At 37.6% G+C, this 18,533-nt stretch overlaps 2 protein-coding genes across 5 annotated transcripts in view; one reads left to right on the top strand and one right to left on the bottom strand.

Annotated features, from left to right (window-relative positions):
• Positions 1 to 10,635, top strand: part of LOC121508376 (inactive rhomboid protein 2-like) — a 59,856-nt gene extending 49,221 nt beyond the window's left edge. For all 4 annotated transcript variants that reach the window (XM_041785178.1, XM_041785180.1, XM_041785179.1 and 1 more), the window contains one exon: positions 7,492 to 10,635. In XM_041785178.1, coding sequence (XP_041641112.1) covers positions 7,492 to 7,923 — 432 coding nt within the window. In that variant the 3' untranslated portion in view covers positions 7,924 to 10,635. The remainder of the gene's footprint in view (positions 1 to 7,491) is intronic.
• A 1,408-nt stretch (positions 10,636 to 12,043) lies between these two features.
• On the bottom strand, positions 12,044 to 15,346 carry aanat1 (arylalkylamine N-acetyltransferase 1). Its single transcript, XM_041785625.1, has 3 exons — positions 15,199 to 15,346; positions 14,601 to 14,755; positions 12,044 to 13,014 (listed from the first exon to the last, which is right to left on the bottom strand). Exons 1-3 carry the CDS (start codon positions 15,344 to 15,346, stop codon positions 12,709 to 12,711), a joined length of 609 nt encoding a protein of 202 aa, XP_041641559.1. The 3' UTR covers positions 12,044 to 12,708.
• Between the last annotated feature and the right edge of the window lie 3,187 nt (positions 15,347 to 18,533).

The raw sequence follows: 18,533 nt of genomic DNA on the forward strand, positions 1-18,533 counted from the left end.
AGAATTAAAAATCCAGAACTTTCTTTTTTTGTTACTTTTTCCAGATGAATCAAACCCAGAACTGAGGTACAAACTCAACGAGAGCCTCTTTTAAATGTTACACCCTTAATATGAAGGCATGATAAATAAGATTGACTTGGGAAAGTTCAGCATTCACTGTGAAGATAATTTATGCCAACCTTTACCTGCCTTCACACCTGCAGGATGAAGCATCGCATGTTTTATTTTGGGCATTGTTAACATAATTAATCCACTCTGTTGCTTCCTGGTGGATGTGCTAATGGAAAGTTAAAGCATTCTACTCTGTCCACGAGATTAAATGTGTGTCAGAGACATTGGCGAATCTGCTGCTGCTACATGCTGTCTTAGTTGATGAATACAGATGCTAAGTAATGTCTTCGACCAGTCAATACCTTTCCTGTCAATTGGTAACAAACTTCCCTGGCTCCTGTTTTTTAGCATTTATCCCAAACACAGAAAAGGGGCCACAAACCTGTGACTGAGGCACTGCCAACAATGTTCTTTTTTGGGAGTGACTCTTATACAATTGAAATTCTTTAATACACAGTGTAACAGTTACAAAAACCCTTTGAGCTGAACAAATCACTGTGAGTGTGAAAAGAACAGTCTGGATTACCTACTTTTTACAGACACGTCTGTTCTCGTAGGTGTGTCTCTGTAAAGCACACTTTCCCCTTCAACAGATTAGCCTAATGCCATTGTGCAGGTTGACAAAGGCCACTGCTGTGGCACCTGCTGCTTCATAAATGAGATTATTTATTTTTTCTTATAAACAAAGACTTGTCTGGTGATTCCTCTGGTACAGGTAAATGAACTTGAAGGATTTCATTTTGGCAAACCGTGTAAGAGTTACTGCAGTCATATAATGGCTAGTAGTAGAGGGGAAAAAAATGCGGTTTAATGAATATTTCAGAAAAGAGACACCTAATAGTTATTTCATGTAATTATTTGGTGTCACTGAGACATCTGCTGTTATCCTCATAAGTCGACTTTAGTTGCTCCCATCTGATATTTGCGTGGTGTGACATGAGGTAGCTCTCAGTATGACGTACCTTGACGTGAGAGCCAGAAATCCCACCATGCAGTTCTTCTTGGCTCTGACCAGCTCACAGGTTTTCACACACCCGGAATAACCAGAGGAAGCACATGCAAGGCACAACACACGGCGGTCAAGCCACTTAAGGAGGCACTTAAAGTGGATAATCCTTAAACTGTTGAGTTAAGGAGACCCGGTGGCTTGAGCATTCGTGACTCAAACAACAACTGTGACTGAAATAATGATGATTCTCACAAGGAGAACTGAAATACTATGAAAGTGCAACCTCAGTTTCTGCTTGGAAAAATCTGCAGGGTAACCAGAACTCTAAAACTGTTTCAAATTAAAGTCATAAATCTCAGGATTTGAGTTTATTTAGCATTTTTTTTTCTCCTTATTTATTTAGCTCAGTATATAGATACTGTGGTTTTTTTATTTTTTTATTTTTGCTCTGCACATGTTTTAGTTTCTGATCTTATTCCTTTCTCTGGACTTTACTTTGTTATGGTTGTTCTACTATCTTTTTCAACTTAAAGTCACACCTTTATGATAAAGTTAAATAAACAGCAAAATTGACACTGTTAATTAAACTCATATGGAGTTGAATTTAGCACTCTGTCAATGTTGTTATAGTTAATTAAAACTAACTAAATAACTAAAACTAAAATTCAAAACTCATTTTAGTTAACTGAAACTAAATAAAAACTAAGCATTACCAAAAAAAACTAACTAAAACTGTATAGTGTGCTTACAAAACTAACTAAAATAGAATAAAAATGGAGACAAAATATCCTTAATTTTAGTCTTTGACACAACCATACTGACTGGCACCGTCACCCAAGTCTGGGGAGTGTAGAATTGCCTGATCTGATTGGCTAAGATATCACAAAGTGGTAGTTTTATGTCTGTAGTTTTATTCAAACATCATCATTAAGTAAATAAAATGATAAGTGAAGAGTAGCCTCTTTTAATATGTTTTTAAAAATGTATGACGCTCACTCAACCCCAAAATCTATCTGTAAAAAACTAAAACTAACACTAAAACTGATAAAAAACTAAACTAAAACAAAGCATTTTTGCAAAATAAAAACTAAGCTAAACCAACAAACCAGCAGTCAAAACTAATAAAAACTAAACTGAACTCGAACACAGAAAGTGAAAACGAAATAAAAATGAAAACTAACGAAAAATCCAAAACTATTATAACCTTGGACTCTATACACGCCTATACCCATCCACACTACATATATTTAAACTACACTTTTGAATGTGTTAACAGTATGAGAGAGCTGCAGTAACTCATGAAAATCTATGACAAGGCGGGTCTCCTGTGGAAAGTACAAAGCAGAGTGTAAACGTCATAGCAAGACAGTGCATGCTGGTGAGGAATACTATGCTTCCTTTAGGGAAAACCTTTAGTCAAACTCTAGCACTATGGATAACTTCACTCATGGTGCAAATGTGTCTCACATCAAAAACAACAACAATTCACCAGTAACATGACCAGAAGAACCTCAGCAGGCATCACTTTACAACAGGCAACAACCAAACATAACTAAATACATAGAAACAAATTTAAAACTAGATCAAAATGCAATTTAAGCTGAAATTGCATGGGAATGCTGAGAGCTGAACTGTAGTAGAACTGCTGAAAATAGCAATGAAATGTAAAAACAGCTGAAAATAAAATGAAATAGCATAAAAATAGCTGAATATAGCATGAAATAGCATAAAATAGCTGAAAAAGTTTGGAAATAGCATACAATGTCATGGAAATCTGAATCATGTTGGTCACACCTTGAAGCTCACTGTGCCAAAACCAATGATCCTTTTGACCTTTTTTGTGATCGAGAGGAGATGTGTGGCTACGTTTTGCAGTTTGAATTATTTCTCTGCAGCAAACATTTTATTCAGGAGAGCAGTTTGTTCTGGAAGTTTTGCTTTGGAATCCTGAGCTCTGGCCTGCTCTAGCAGTGATGTCATCACTCTAAGCTCTCCAATACACACCCATTGTAAAAGTTTCATTAAGCCAAAATCTTCATAAAGTTTTATCAGTGATTATTAGAAATCTATAGAAGATATCAATAATGTGAATCATTCCTAAATAGCTGAAGAGTTCGTCGATGTTTTAAAGCAAATATGAAGCCTGTATATGGCAGGGAGCTGAAGTTATAAGCCTTAGAAGTTGAAAGAGTTTTAGAGGATTTGAAAAGCTGGCCCATCTGAAATAATGTTATTTTAGTTTTAGAAAAAGCAAAATAGTTGAAAAAGTATAAATAGAGCCAGATAGGTTGGATTTTTTTTCCCTCCTTAAAAAATGTAATTATCATTCAGACACTGCATTTTGTATTTACTTGGGTTGTCTTTGTGAAATATAAACATTGGTTTGATGATCTGAAACATTTAAGTGTGTTAAATATGCAAAAACATCAGAAATCAGAAAGGGGGCAAATACTTTTTCACAGCACTGTAGCTGACATTGAACTGTTAATGCTGCATCTGAAGAAATTTGAATATGATCCGTGCATCAGGCAGAATGATCAGTTGAATGGCTGACACCTAACTGCTAAAGCTGCACTGAATTTAAATAGTTGAATGATTTTAACAATAAGAATGGATGTTGAAGATATTGTGGAAAATAATGAGCTGAACTGCTAAATCTACATTTGAATGTTAATAATGTCAGTCTGTGAAGGACTTGTAGCTACCCTGTATATCCATGCATGGGCTGAGTACTCTGAGGTCATAAAGAAAAGTTGCTTATTGAAACTTCTGTTAAACAGCCAGGAGGCTCTGCTGGTTCTGTTGGGATTTCAGTTGAAGACACCCTCTGAATCTCCTTTCAGTGTGCTGTGGCTGTAACTGCTGTCATCAAATAGATGACACCATGGCCATGGCCAGGTTTTAATAAAGCAGTCATTGTATTCATGTTGTTTGTGTGAGAAATGTGGCCAGAGCAGTGATTTAAAACAGCCTTTTTAGGACTTTTTTAGCTTGCATTTTCCAACCTTGGAAAATAATGAAGGCACAGATTCAAAGACTACAAGTAAGACCTAGACTTTAAGATGCCATGATTCGCTTTGTACCCCTTGTGGGCACAAAAAATGCATGTAAAGTTTCAAATGTGTTGTCTATCTTGTTTTATGTTTTATCTTTTATTTTACTTCAGTACTTCAAAAGTAAAATGTTTGAAAATGATTTCCTGGAAGTGTAAGTAGAGATTATACATGCCGTTTGCCAAGAGGAATAAGGATGGAGAGGACAGGCGGTCTGTCTGGGAAAACCGTGGTTAGGTACATGTGATCTGGCAGGAAGCTCTGCTGCTGTTAGAGACATCAGTGGTTCTACATGGCTGTAGTTACAATCAGTGAAGGTAAATAAACTGGAAATAGTTTAGTGTGCATACTGTTACATTAATAGCATCCTGGTTTTGGCTGTATAATTATTCAAAATTAAATTACTATGGTCAGTGCTAGGCGTAAGTTAGCTTTCAGTTACCCTCAGATAGACCATCATCATCAGTAAAGAAATTTTGTGGACATATGTATTTTGTAACTCAGAACAATCCAATCACACAATTTATATTTTATTAACTTCATTCATATCAGAGTGTTTACATAGTGCTCATCAGTAATGGCTGTGCAAATTTATCGAGCACAAAACTAGTGAACTTAATCTTATAATAAACATATATAATACAGTCTCTTTTTAAAGGCTTTATAGTCTCCCCAGGATGTTTGTACTCTTTATCAGGTCATTTGTAATCAGTTCTGATACCTTTTTTTCTGTAAATACTGTCCACGCCATTAGTGAGTGACTATACCGCGTGTAAGGAACGTGTAAGGAACGTGTAAGCTTACGTGTCTGGAGCTTGTGGGTGGAGGTGTGCTGTGCCATGCTCCTTTGCTGTTGTGAGAGTTTAATGTCTTCACAGATTAGCCATCTGCCTCTGACCAGGCCAAGCCTCCAAAGTGCAGACGTCACTCTAATCTGCTAACCTTTACTGCCTGACCCAGCACTCGTATTGTAGCTCTTTTCACAGATCAAAATCTATAAAAGTAAAGATGCTGCTTTCAAGCTAAAAACTTCATTAGTTCTGTTATCATGAAAAATCTTCTTTTGGGTTTATATGTAGCAAAGGAAGATGAAGACAGAAACATCTCAGCAACTATAAACAAAACAAATAAGTTCAACAAGACTGATTTTTGAGCCAGTTACCAGAACAAGATGTTGGGCCATTGTCCCACTTTCATTAACATTCAGAATAACTGAGTAAAGATTAGTTTCTAGAAATCACTGTTAGTAGTCAATCTGTCAAAGGATTGTTTTGATCATTATATACCAAAGTAGAATGAATAAATTGCAGTTTAAGTCCATAATTGTGCATGTTCAGATCAGTTTTTATTCACAAGATCAATTGAAATGCAGATACAATCAATCACAATTTCTCATAAATATGAAATGGAACTCCCTAAAAGCTATCTGGAGCTTGTAAATAGCGATCCAGACATCACAGTACGTTACAAATATAATTTACAACCATCACCAAGTCTTCAGGCACACAGGGTTTTATGACTGAATATATTTTAGTAGCAGCTGTTGCCTTAAGCTATTTATAAAGATAGACAAACAGCAAGGAGTACCTTGCCATGATCAGATCATACTTTTCGAAATTTAAGTAGAGAATAAAGGGGTTTGATTATGTAAGTGTATTCTCCTTCCTACTCTTTTTCAATCATGTAAACAGGATGCTTTAGTGTTTGCTGATTGAACTCATGTTTTTTTGCTGTTCAGTTTTTTTTTTTTTTTTTGTTTGTTTTTTTTTGCTCTTTTTAACTGACTTGTGATTCCATTCAATCATAACTTCGATCATTATTGTCAGGCTCCTATCATGGGTTGTCATTGATGGTCACACTGATTCAGACTGTTTAAACATAATTGTCCTGCAGCTAGGCTGATATAAAAGACATGAAACATTAATTTTGTACAATGTCCACTGTTTACAAATCTTTACCAGCTACATAACTGATGTCATTAGTGTTTGTCAGGGCTGTCATTTGTTACTTTGATCTGGTTAGTTGCTATGTTGCACTTACTCTTTAATTACATTAAGAACTGGCCGTCTGCCCATGACATGTAGGCTACAGCGTAATTTTGTTTACCTTGTCTGCTTCTCTGTGGTGTAATACTGCCACTCTGGCAGCCTGCCATCATCTACCTGTAGTCAATTAAACACAGCCCAGTGCAACAATACACCAGTACAGCCAGGTAGGAAAGGAAGCACATATTTTTCTTTCTAATACTTAGAATATGCCAGAAATGACTTATGATCTAAGATCAGTAAGTCAGATTCAAGTTAGACTGTAAAAACCCAAACTATTTCATGTTTCCTAAAAGAAAAACTGCATGTAGAGTGCTTAACAAATTTATTAGACCACCTGTCTCAGAGACCATCCAGCATCATGAAGTGCTTTAATGCAGACTCTTTCATTTTCAGTGAGCTCTCCACGTTTTACTATTTTGAACAGGAATGAGGAATTTCAAACTGAATTCACCTTTTTATACCCAAATTTGAACCAGCTCACTGGGCTTCTCTGAGAAGTCAGAAATTAATCAAGCATAACATTCAACCACTAAAACTCATTTTTCTGTTCAGGAATGCAAGTAAATAAGTATAATTTGACATATTAATCAAAAATTAATAATGTGCTGTACTATTTTTTCAGTTTTTTTGTAAATCAGTAAATTTGAAATTTCATGGATAACAATAATAATTATATTTTAGTGTTAAAAATATCATTTGGGTTAAAGAGCTTCTACATATTGATGTATTAACCATTGCAGAAACATAAAAAATTTTTTTGGTTTTACCAATTTTGACCAGTGCTATTAATTTAGGGCAGCTGAGGCATAAACCTTACCTTGGGTGGTGGTCTAATAAATTTGTTATGCACTGTAATTCAGCGTAACTAACACTTCACCTGACATGTATCTTTCTGTTAAATATGATAAATGCTTTATCTTTTGTCTATGGCAGTGTGAAAACAACATGAGGAGACACAATTTAAATTTAAACAAAATTGCAGGCATAATGCTTGTATTTTCTTAATTAAATATATATTTAAAGTCACTATGAAGAATACTATTTGCTGTAATTTGAAGCACATATAAATGGGAACAGGTGCTATCAACCATAACAAAAATCACCCAAAAGCTCTGTGCCACACATGAGCAGGAAGTAGACATTTTATCTCTGGTACACATCAGAGCTGATGTTTGTCATGCATGTGTGAAGTGCTCAGTCATACATGAGCGTTTGAGGTTAACACTATGTGGGTGTGAAATATAAAGACTTTCAGCTTCTTGTTTGGACTGAAACCACTTGAGCCTCTTTGTTTGGATATTTTATGACTTATCTTGTTCTCTCCATCCAGGTGGGTCCAGCAGGCTCGCAGTTTGGACTCCTCGCTTGCCTGTTTGTTGAGCTGTTTCAAGGATGGCAGATGTTGGAGAAGCCATGGAAGGCCTTCCTCAAACTGTTAGGCATCGTCCTCTTCCTCTTCTTATGCGGCCTCCTTCCGTGGATCGACAACATCGCTCATATCTTTGGTTTCCTCAGTGGTATGCTGCTCTCCTTTGCCTTCCTGCCCTACGTCACCTTCGGGACATTCGACAAGTACCGTAAACGCATCCTTATTGCTGTCTCCTTGGTGGCCTACATTGGGCTTTTCTCCTCCCTCATTGTTTGGTTTTATATTTATCCAATAAACTGGCACTGGCTGGAGCACCTCACCTGCCTGCCCATCACAAGCAAGTTCTGTGAAAAGTACGACATAGATCACAACATTAACGATGTGGTACACTAGATTTCAAGCTAACGACCAGGTCAGCTACTTCCAGGTCAACAAAGTGGCCTTCAGAGTTGCAACTATCATGCCTTCAGGTCTTCTTATTCACTCATCAAAGGACTCGAGGAGCGGTCAGTCACAGATCAGCCTGTGACATGCTTGGACTTTAAACTTGACTCAACCTTATTGATCCTCAGTCCAGTCTGGCACTAGTTAGCAAGTTAATTTGCTAATGGGCTAGCAGATCCTCAGAATCAGAGGACAGGAAAAGATACTCAGGAAGTGTAAATTACATAGAGACAGATGGACATGAAGGACGAGATCTGCAGAGCCAGAGACAGTTGGTTCCTTCAGTTCATGAAAGGTCTATGTAAAGAAGCCTTTAGGATAGGGACCCAGATATCTTTTGCCAAACAATCACAAACTCTAAGAATAAAAAAAGAGTCAAAAGGAAAAGGGACTGATGCCAAAGAGGGTCATCAACACTAAAAACACTGTCATTCATCCTGCTGAGGAAACACAGTCAGAGGTCAAAGCTGTTTTAAATCTTTTCTTTTTTATGTGTATCAGCATGCCAATGTTCTTTGGACCAGTGAAATATCATGTTAAAAGAGAATATGTTCAAACAATTAACCGTGCAGCTGGAAAATTTGAATATCTGAGGTCAACAAAGGCAAGATTTCTTTCTAAAACCACCAGTAGCCTTGAACCAACGATGCCATTTAACAAAGAAGCCTCTGTTTAATAGTGCAGAATGCTTGAGATACTGATGAACACAGTTTTAAACCCAAGTCTACCAAAGTAACCTCTCGTGCTGCTTTTACTTAAGTGTTGCTTTGTATTTCACTGCCACAAACACAAGTTTGCAATCTAGCTCTACCTAAGTATCATATCTTCACTAACACAGTGGTGCCTAATTTATTATGTGGATTAACGCTGAAAACGTTAAATTATATTTAGTGAATATCTGAACAGGTTTTTTTTTTTTTGTTTGGACAAAGCAAGCTTATTACTTTGTTTTGTTTTTTTGTCAACAAATCAAAAAGGCCAGAGGATCTCAAAGTCCCTTTAAAGTGATTTATAAAAGACTATTTTGGGTTTATTGTATGACAGGCCACTGTGTTATAAACCACAAGGCCAAATTTCAGTCATGAAAAACATCTATAAGTTTAGAAATTGAGCTTCAAAATTAGGCAGTAAAATCTGCTTTAGGAAGATGAGGGCCACGCCTGCTCAAGAGAAATACGATCCTCTCATATTTTAAAAAGGCTTAGGTCAGAGTACAGCTTCCTGGCTCTGTGTCAGAGCAGAGAGACATTAGTTTGGTATTAAATTTACTGTTATGATACTTTTAATGGCTTTAAGGCCACCATGGCTGATAGATTTTGGAAATTTTCCTCACACTGAACAAAAACACAGCATGTAGCTGGCTGTTAACTTTCAATGAAGGCAGTGACATCAACTAACAACACTGTACTGAGATAGACTGCTCAGTGATTTTACATCGTTGTGGCGTTATGGGGGCGGGGTAATTCCTCATCAAGAGTGTTGATGTCATGGGCTCCTTTATTTACCCTGCCCAAATTAAAAGCAAAGGAAAGAGTAGGACATCGATCTAAGGGTCTAAATAAAAAAACTCAGCCACATATAAATCTCAGTGTTTTCACAAGTTTACAGAAACCTTTTTCCAACATATGTAGTGTGTTAAGCTCCAAATTTTGGATTTCACTTTACGGGGACTTTTAGGCAACCATTTGTTTCACCTGAGCCTTAACCAGAGGAACAATACCAATAAAATGCCTAGTTTTTACCCATTACATCTGTCAGTACTCCATGTAATAAAAGAAGACAAAGAAGATATTTTTAACTTTGTGACAGACAGGATTTCACTTGAACATGCACGCTCTTGATACACTTGTCTCTAAAAAAGAAACTTTGTTAATAACATTTTCTGACATTTGGACTCCAGCAGCTGGTTGGTCAGCTGTGTCTTATGACCGGTGGGTTCCTGATGATGTGTTCAGTGTAAAGTTTGAATTCCAGAGTTTCAAACACCTGAAAGTGAAACAGTCTTCTTACAGGTTTCTGGCTTTTGCTGTGGGTTTAGTCTGTTTTTGTTTTGTGGCATGTGTCGACCCACAGCTGTTAGGAAAGCCGCTAATTCCTGCTGTGTGAAAGGATTATGGGAGTTAAGTGAGTTATGAGATTACCTGAGTTTGTCTGAGGGGCTGAGTCACTGATCTTCAGGTGTTTTTGAGAACATGAGTCCATGCAGAATGTGTCATATGTTTTGAAATATTGTAATAGGTTTTGGCATCACCAAATTAAGTTTTTAAAGGGCATCTGCTCCAACATATAAAATGATATTTGCATACAGTGCAAGCAGGGGTGTTCATCTTTGACATGTGAGAAAGATTTTATTTGAACCACAAAAAACACATCTCCAGCCTCAACTGTATGCAGCAGGTACACTGCTGTGTTTGCACTAGGACCAATATGATTCACTTTTTTTTAAATAATAATGTATTTCTGGTCCCTATTAAGGTACTGTTCTGTTTGCTTCAGTTTTATATGTGAAATCATGTGTTAAAAGCAGTCATTTCAAAATAAAAACCACTCTAATAATAATGTGAAGGATATTTTTGTTGTGTCATCAAGTTGTTTAACGCTATGTTCGTCCTGTGTGTTCATATCTGGCATCCTCTTTACTTTTGACAACAAACCAGTTACACTTTTGACTTTAAAACATCCTCTGCATGCTTAAGCAATGTTTTTTAAAACAAAATATCATCCTTTTTTCTGGAAAAATATTACTCACTAAGCATCTTTGATGTGGAAAAGGTAAAAAGGGCAGTGTACTGTTTATTACCCTGTCTGACATCTACACCCCAGCAGCATTTTCAGCATTTAATGACAATATAGCAATAATTAATCTTTTTCAATCATCCCATTTGTGTCAGATAAATATCAGAAATAATTCCACTCTCTTCCATAACCAGTGAAAGCAACTTTGCACAGGAGATTAAAGTGAAGTCATAATTTCACTTTAGATTCAGTTTTTCATATAAAGGGAACCCCAGGTCCAGTGAACAGAAAAGAAATGCAAAATGAAAGTCTGGCAACTAGGTAAAAAATATTTAAATGATGGTGATGAGATGCATCAAAAGGTCATGCATTGGTGCAGTGTTTTTCCACAGAATGCAACTAGAATGGTCATTCTTTGTGAAATTGCTCTTTTGACAGCAATCGTCAATAGTATGTTGTTTAAAGACATTCAAAATCACTCAGCTTTTGAAATTTTTAACTCAGTATTCCTTAATCATAGCAGGTGAGCTGTGTGCTTGGATGCTTATTATTGATGAGGTAGCATAACACAACCATTACCACAGAATAAATGTTGAAATGCCGGCATCATTTTTTATATGAGTGGCATTTTAATTATCCCATTTACAGGGAGTTAATTTCTCTTTCTTGCATGCAAATAGTGATGATATTGCTGGTGCCATGTCATGCCAGAAACTTGTATTTCAAAATCACCACTTTTCAGGGAATGAAAACGTGCTGTATTTTATAATTAATTTAACACTGAATGGTCATAGTCAGCATCTTTTTGACACTGTTATTGCTTTTAAATTGCTTAAAACCCACTCACTCATGTAAGGAGTGACCAATAGTACTGATCTATGAAAAATTAACAATAATAAAGACAATGGAGATGTAAAGTTTTGGCCCAACACCAGCGATACATGACTTTTAAAAAAGAAGAAAAATGGTAGGCAAATATACTTGGGTGGCTGTAGATATGCCTGGTTAGTGGATGATGTTTGCCTGAATAAGCTGTGTTAAAGACAAATTTCTGTTTTTTTGTCTTGGAACAGACAATAAAGTTCTGTTCTATTCTGGGTGACGTACCCAAGTATTGTCTATGTGTGGGGAAACAGTACAACTGCTGTTTAAATGGCTCACCTTTATTTATTTTGAATTTAAAAAACAGACATTAGACATGCTAGAAAACATCTCTTTATTCTTTAAAATAAAACATTATAAAAACATTGACAAATAATATACACAATATTTGTCTTGATTCAAGACTTCAAGAGGCAGATGGTGATGGTCTACTGTGACTTATATGGCTAGATTTAATTTATTTTAAACAAACACTGGTGTATCTGTTATTTAAGGGGTATATGAAGTATTTGCACTGCTTCAAGGCTAAATTCTGTGCTTTAAGTAGTTACAACACCTTACACAATTTCTGATAGACTCGATACATGAAAAACAGTAATGTTGTTTTAACTAATATCCTTCCTTTGTCATTCTAAGCCCTGGAAAGTAATCTGTTGATTTCAGCAGTATTCTGTATATGTGCATGAGTTGCCAGAAACCATGTAGGATTGGAAAAGAGATTTAAAAATAGATGTCAAAGTCAGAAACAAGGCAGCTGGATTCTAGAGGTTGTGATTATCAAATGATACTTGTAGAAAAGTGCTGACATTCTTTGATGACTTAATGATGCTTTAACAACTTCCTGCTTTTCTCACACTAGTCTACAGATCATGTTTGTACTTTTCTGATCATCCTTCCTAACAGCTGTAGATTCAGCTGGACAGCAGCTCTCTGCAGACTCACAGTCAGACCTGCTTGCTGAGCATGTCTGATCGCAGTGACAATCACACACACTGCACCAATCGCTTGCCTCACATCAAGCTGCTCAGATGTCCTCTCATCCTGCTTCATAAGCGGGATGAGGGAGTCCCAATATCTTCAATACTCAAGTAGGGTCCACTTTAAGTTCCATTGTCCTCAACAACCACTGTTCCTGCGCATGAAGGCATGGCCCCTGACTGGATACAGCATCTCTATGAAGGTGAGGGGCCCCACTGTGATCTCACTGGGGCCCTGCACCTTGAAGCCAGACTTCTGGTAGAAGGGTACGAGGAAGTCTTCACACATGAGCACAGCGCGGCGGACGTAGGGCAGGCAGCGCAGGTACTGAAGGTAACGCCACATCAGGATGGAGCCTTTGCCTTGTTGGCGGAAGGTGCGGTGGACGGCGAGTACGTGGATGTGGACAGTGGTGCCGTGGGGCTTATGGAGAGTGAGGGCATCCTGGATGACAGAGAGGGAGGGGACAGGTCAATAATGAGCTTCATGCACAAATTTGAACTTTAGTACTGACTTACTTCAAATTAAAGTGACAAAAAAAAAAACAAAAAAAAAACAGCCCCATTACACACAGGACTCTAAGGGATGTTTGGCTCATGTTCTGGTCTTCCTCTCTGTTATAACACCATGTTGCAGTCAAGACATCAGCATTTTAAATCACTTTAGTTTTTATGTGACAAAGTATTTGTGCTTGCCATCAGAAACAGCCTAACTGAGTCCAAGGGGACACTTGTACAGGATCCTTGTAATTTGAATACACAATAAAGAAGACAAGCTTAATTACTAGGTCTGTCAGAGTTTATGCAATAATTGTGATCAGTAAAGGTAGACAATTGGTGCATTATTTATTTTTAATTAATTGCATGCTTTATTGTCCCTTTCAGCACACTTTGGTTAACTACTGCAACATCTACCTAGAGCCACTGATGCAAAATAGGTTCACCACTGCTCTGATTTCGCTTTTAAAAACTTGCAGACAGCTCAGTGGGCAAGTCAAAAATTATCTGCACCTTATGATATCAAACAATTACCCTTTAATTGTTTCCTTCTTTCCTTTTCAATCCATTACAAGCTCCTTTCCCCATGGATAAATTCATGTCATTATATTTGATTTACACAAAGTTTCTTATTTTCTTTCAAAATAAAAGCAGTTCTGTATCCAAACAAGAAGTCAATTACTCTTAGTAGAAGAGGATGCACAAATCCAAAATGAAACAGAAAGTTTTAAATGTGAAACAGTGGAATTCAAAAAGAAGAAAGTAATCAAGATAACCTCTAGAATTTCCTAAATTAATCGCAATAAAAAATTTGAAGCATTTGACAGCCTTGTTGTTTCTATGGAAGCCCTATATTCATATATATTATTTACTCCGTTTTCCTGTGATAACGGGATAAATCAACTGATTATCATGGGAAAACAAATGTTGTAATCCCGTGATAATACAAAAATTAAGTAATTATCACAAGAAAACCAGCGTTATCTTGAGATAACAACAAAGAAAGTCAAGATCAGAGGGTAAACAGAAATTATTCATTATCACAGGAAAACTGATTAAATAATATATGCGAATTAGTGTTCTTTTAGGGCTTCCATAGATTTCATATGTCATGTATGAGTATTTTTCCTACACCTGTGCTCAAAAACTTTCCTGGAAAACTTTCCAGCTTGTAAATGCTTGGAAAAATGCACCAAAATCTGTTTTCATACACAAGCCAATTAACTCAAGAAAGTAAAGACATTAAACTTTCTTTCATGCATAGAATTTTACACTGAATCTCTTGCTAAACCATTTTAGATCTTGTTTGAGCCACTTAAACTTTCTCCCACGAACGTAAATATTTCCAGTAAGATTTTAGTGAATCTGTGTAGAGTGTTTATTTCCCGACGAGCATATGCCTACTGTGAATTTGGTGTTAAATCCTTCAAAATCTTCGTTAATCTGCCTTAAACCTCATCTTGCATTTATCCTGCCAGTCCACTCAGCCTGCTCAGGTAAATCAGCGTGCAGGTGTCCTGCGCTCAGCCTTACCATGGTAAGCCTCTCCTGGTCCCACAGTGAGCCGATGATGAAAGCCACCAGCCGGCCCTCCTCGAACCAGCCAAGAGACAGCTCGGGACACAGGCTGAGGAAGTGACGCACCTCGTCCAGGTGTAGAGGACACTCTCCGGACACTGAGATGAAGGCTGTGAGGAGAAGGAAAACGTTATCATCAGGATGATAGAGGCATGTTTGGGAGTGATGTTCTACATGCTTATTGTGGTGAGGACGATCAGAAAGGATGAAAAGGTCAAAGGCGCCATTACTCTCTCTGTTGTAAGAGTGTTCACTTTTTTGAGACATACAGTGGTTGTAAGTAAAAGTATGCCCATTACACACAAAAAAACGAGTTTTTTTCCTGTTAATGATTCTGGCGATTTCAGTCAAGGTTTAAGAGTAAAGCGGATCTGAAAAGTGAACATATGAATGAAAACTGAGGCTACTGTTCATGGAGATCATGGCCGATTTTTCCCTTTTTGTGTTGTAACCAAAATGTGCGTAAACGCGCAAAAAAATGATTGAAACCATTAATATGTCCATAATAAATGATAAAATTCCATAAAGTAGGTGTAATTTAGAGTTTCCTTACCTTCTCTTTCTATCTCAAACACACTGATTGCATCCTCTGGGCTCAGGGTGCGGAACTCGCTGGCTGGTAGCGTGTGTCGGCGGCCCTGCGGAACTGGAGAGCGCATATGGATCGGCCTCATGAACGGAACTGCGCTTACCACCGACATGTTCTGAATTTTCCAAAAATTTGTTTAAGAAAAGCAAAAAAAAAAAAAAATCGGGGAGGGGAGGCCTGAAACTATCCTCAAGTCTTTCCTATAGCAGCAGGCAGAGATTTGTGCGTCACAGGTCCGCGCGTAAAGTCTGAACTGAGAGTGGCGCGCGGTCTGTATTTATATCCTCCGCGCGGAGGAGGCTGGCTCTAATCCTGGAGTGAGCTGGATGACCAAACCCTCCACTCCCCGTAAGAAAATTGAACAATAAACATATTTACTAGGGTCAGGGGGGATGTTGAGAATTATCCTCGTCATGCCACCGTCAGACACGCAGCAGATTTGGATTTGGCTGGTCATGTGTTCGCTTTCTCTCATCTAAATAGCATCAAACTGATATCGAGTAATCAATGTGTTAACTTCCAGTAAAGTGACTCACCGGGCTTACTGAAAGGATCATATCGGTGTAAACATGCTTAGTTACGTTGGGAGTTTTTCCACTTGGTTAACCAATGAATCAATGCGAATTAGAATTGTTATTATGAATGATTTCTCTCTGCTGTTGCCGAAATGGGCCATCTTAAGCACTCGACTTATCACTCTTCATGTGATTTCTCTGAGTGAGATTTTCCATTGTCCATTTGAGTCGAGTTCACTCTCTTTCACGTTATTTTCCAGATCTGTAAGAGGCTTAAAGGATGTGAGTGTTTGTTTGTCACCTCTTCAGAGTTAAAGAAGTTATGTCAAGAATTCAAACTCTTGAATTTATTGATAGATGTTGTCCTCTGCAAAATAATTCCACCATGCCAGAGACAGCAGCACAGCTTCATAGACTGTTTAAGGTGGGATTAGAGAGCAGTTGAGCTGTTTTATCAAGTCAAACTGACACCAAGAGAAGGTGAACTGCTTAGAGTGGTCACAAGGCTGAGAATAATCTCAATCCCCGATAAACACAGGGCTTAAATTGCAGTAAGCATTCCTGGTTGTCCATTTTTAACGTTTTAATGTGAGAGGAATATTTGGTGTTCGTCAGTGTCTCATGAACAGTTTTATTTTCTAGGTTTGGTTCAGGCACAAACCACACGTAGATCAATTACACGGTTCTATTTCTAAAACTTTGTTTGCACTTTCAAAAACAGGGGTCTACAAAGTGCTTTTGGAAATGAGCAATGGCAAACATGAGAAAAAAAGCATAAAAACACAACGGCAATAACCAAAACCCAAGCAACAGAAGAACCCAAGAAAATTAACCAAGAACCTAAAATGGCTCCTGAACACACCATATGAATCCAAGAACAAGATCATAAGAACCCTGAATCAACACAAAAACACAACTACATAAATGAAGACTTAGAGACCTAAGGACCAAAGATTTAAGGACATAACTAAAGACATTTAGAGAAAATAAAACAATAAGAAAGTCTAAAAACTCTCAAACGGGATAGAGGCCAATAAGAAATGGTGAAATAATAATGATAAGAAGATTAATAATGGTTGTAAAAGACTGTTTAAAGGGGCTAAAAACAATTTTAAAAATGGGTGGAGGATAAAACCACTAAAATTGAATAAGAGAAATGAGAAAAAATACACAGTAAGAACAAAATTAAAAGATTAGATTGGGAGCAAAAGTTAGTAAAGGGCTACACACGTGGACGAAATTGTTGGTACCCCTCTGTTAATGAAAGAAAAACCCACAATGGTCACAGAAATAACTTGAATCTGACAAAAGTGATAATAAATAAAAATTCAATGAAAAGTAACCAGTGAAAATCAGACATTGCTTTTGAATTGTGGTTCAACAGAATTATTTTTAAAAACAAACTCATGAAACAGGCCTGGACAAAAATGATGGTACCCCTAGAAAAGATTGAAAATAATGTGACCATAGGGACATGTTCAACCAAGGTGTGTCCTCTAATTAGCATCACAGGTGTCCACAAACTTGTAATCAGTCAGTCGGCCTATTAAAGGACAAGTAGTCACTGTGCTGTTTGGTGATATGGTGTGTACCACACTAAACATGGACCAGAGGAAGCGAAGGAGAGAGTTGTCTCAGGTGATTAGAAAGAAAATTATAGACAAGCATGTTAAAGGTAAAGGCTATAAGACCATCTCCAAGCAGCATGATGTTCCTGTGACTACAGTTGCACATATTATTCTGAAATTTAAGATCCACGGGACTGTAGCCAACCTCCCTGGACGTGGCTGCAGGAGGAAAATTGATGACAAATCAAAGAGATGGATAATACGAATGGTAACAAAAGAGCCCAGAACAACCTCCAAAGACATTAAAGGTGAACTCCAAGGTCAAGGTATATTCGTCGTTGTTCGAGCCTAAGTCGACTTCATGGGAGACGACCAAGGAGGACACCACTGTTGAAAACAAATCATAAAAAAGCAAGACTGGAATTTGTCAAACTGCATGTTGACAAGCCACAAAGTTTCTGGGAGAATGTCCTATGGACAGACGAGACAAAACTGGAACTTTTTGGCAAGGCACATGAGCTCTATGTTCACAGACGCAAAAATGAAGCATACCAAGAAAAGAACACTGTCCCTACTGTGAAACATGGAGGAGGCTCTGTTATGTTCTGGGGCTGCTTTGCTGCATCTGGCACAGGGTGTCTTGAATCTGTGCAGGGTACAATGAAATCTCAAGACTACCAAGGTATTCTAGAGAGAAATGTGCTGCCCAGTGTCAGAAAGCTTGGTCTCAGTCGCAGGTCATGGGTCTTGCAACAGGATAATGACCCAAAACACACAGCTAAAAACACCCAAGAATGGCTGAGAGCAAAAGATTGGACTATTCTGAAGTGGCCGTCTGTGAGCCCTGATCTAAATCCTATTGAATATCTGTGGAAGGAGCTGAAACATGCTGTCTGGGGAAGGCACCCGTCAAACCTGAGACAACTGGAGCAGTTTGCTCATGAGGAGTGGGCCAAAATACCTGCTGAGAGGTGCAGAAATCTCATTGAAAGTTACAGAAATCGTTTGATTTTCATTGGTTAACTTTCATTGAATTTTTATTTATCATCACTTTTGTCAGGTTCAAGTTATTTCTGTGACCATTGTGGGTTTTTCTTTCATTAACAGAGGGGTACCAACAATTTTGTCCACATGTGTATAAGCAGATGACATCACATAAAAGCATGTCTACAAAGACGAGTTTTTAGAAGTGATTTAAAGAGGGTGACTGATTCTG

Source organism: Cheilinus undulatus, linkage group 4 (assembly GCF_018320785.1).
Source record: "Cheilinus undulatus linkage group 4, ASM1832078v1, whole genome shotgun sequence".
Lineage (NCBI taxonomy): Eukaryota > Metazoa > Chordata > Actinopteri > Labriformes > Labridae > Cheilinus > Cheilinus undulatus.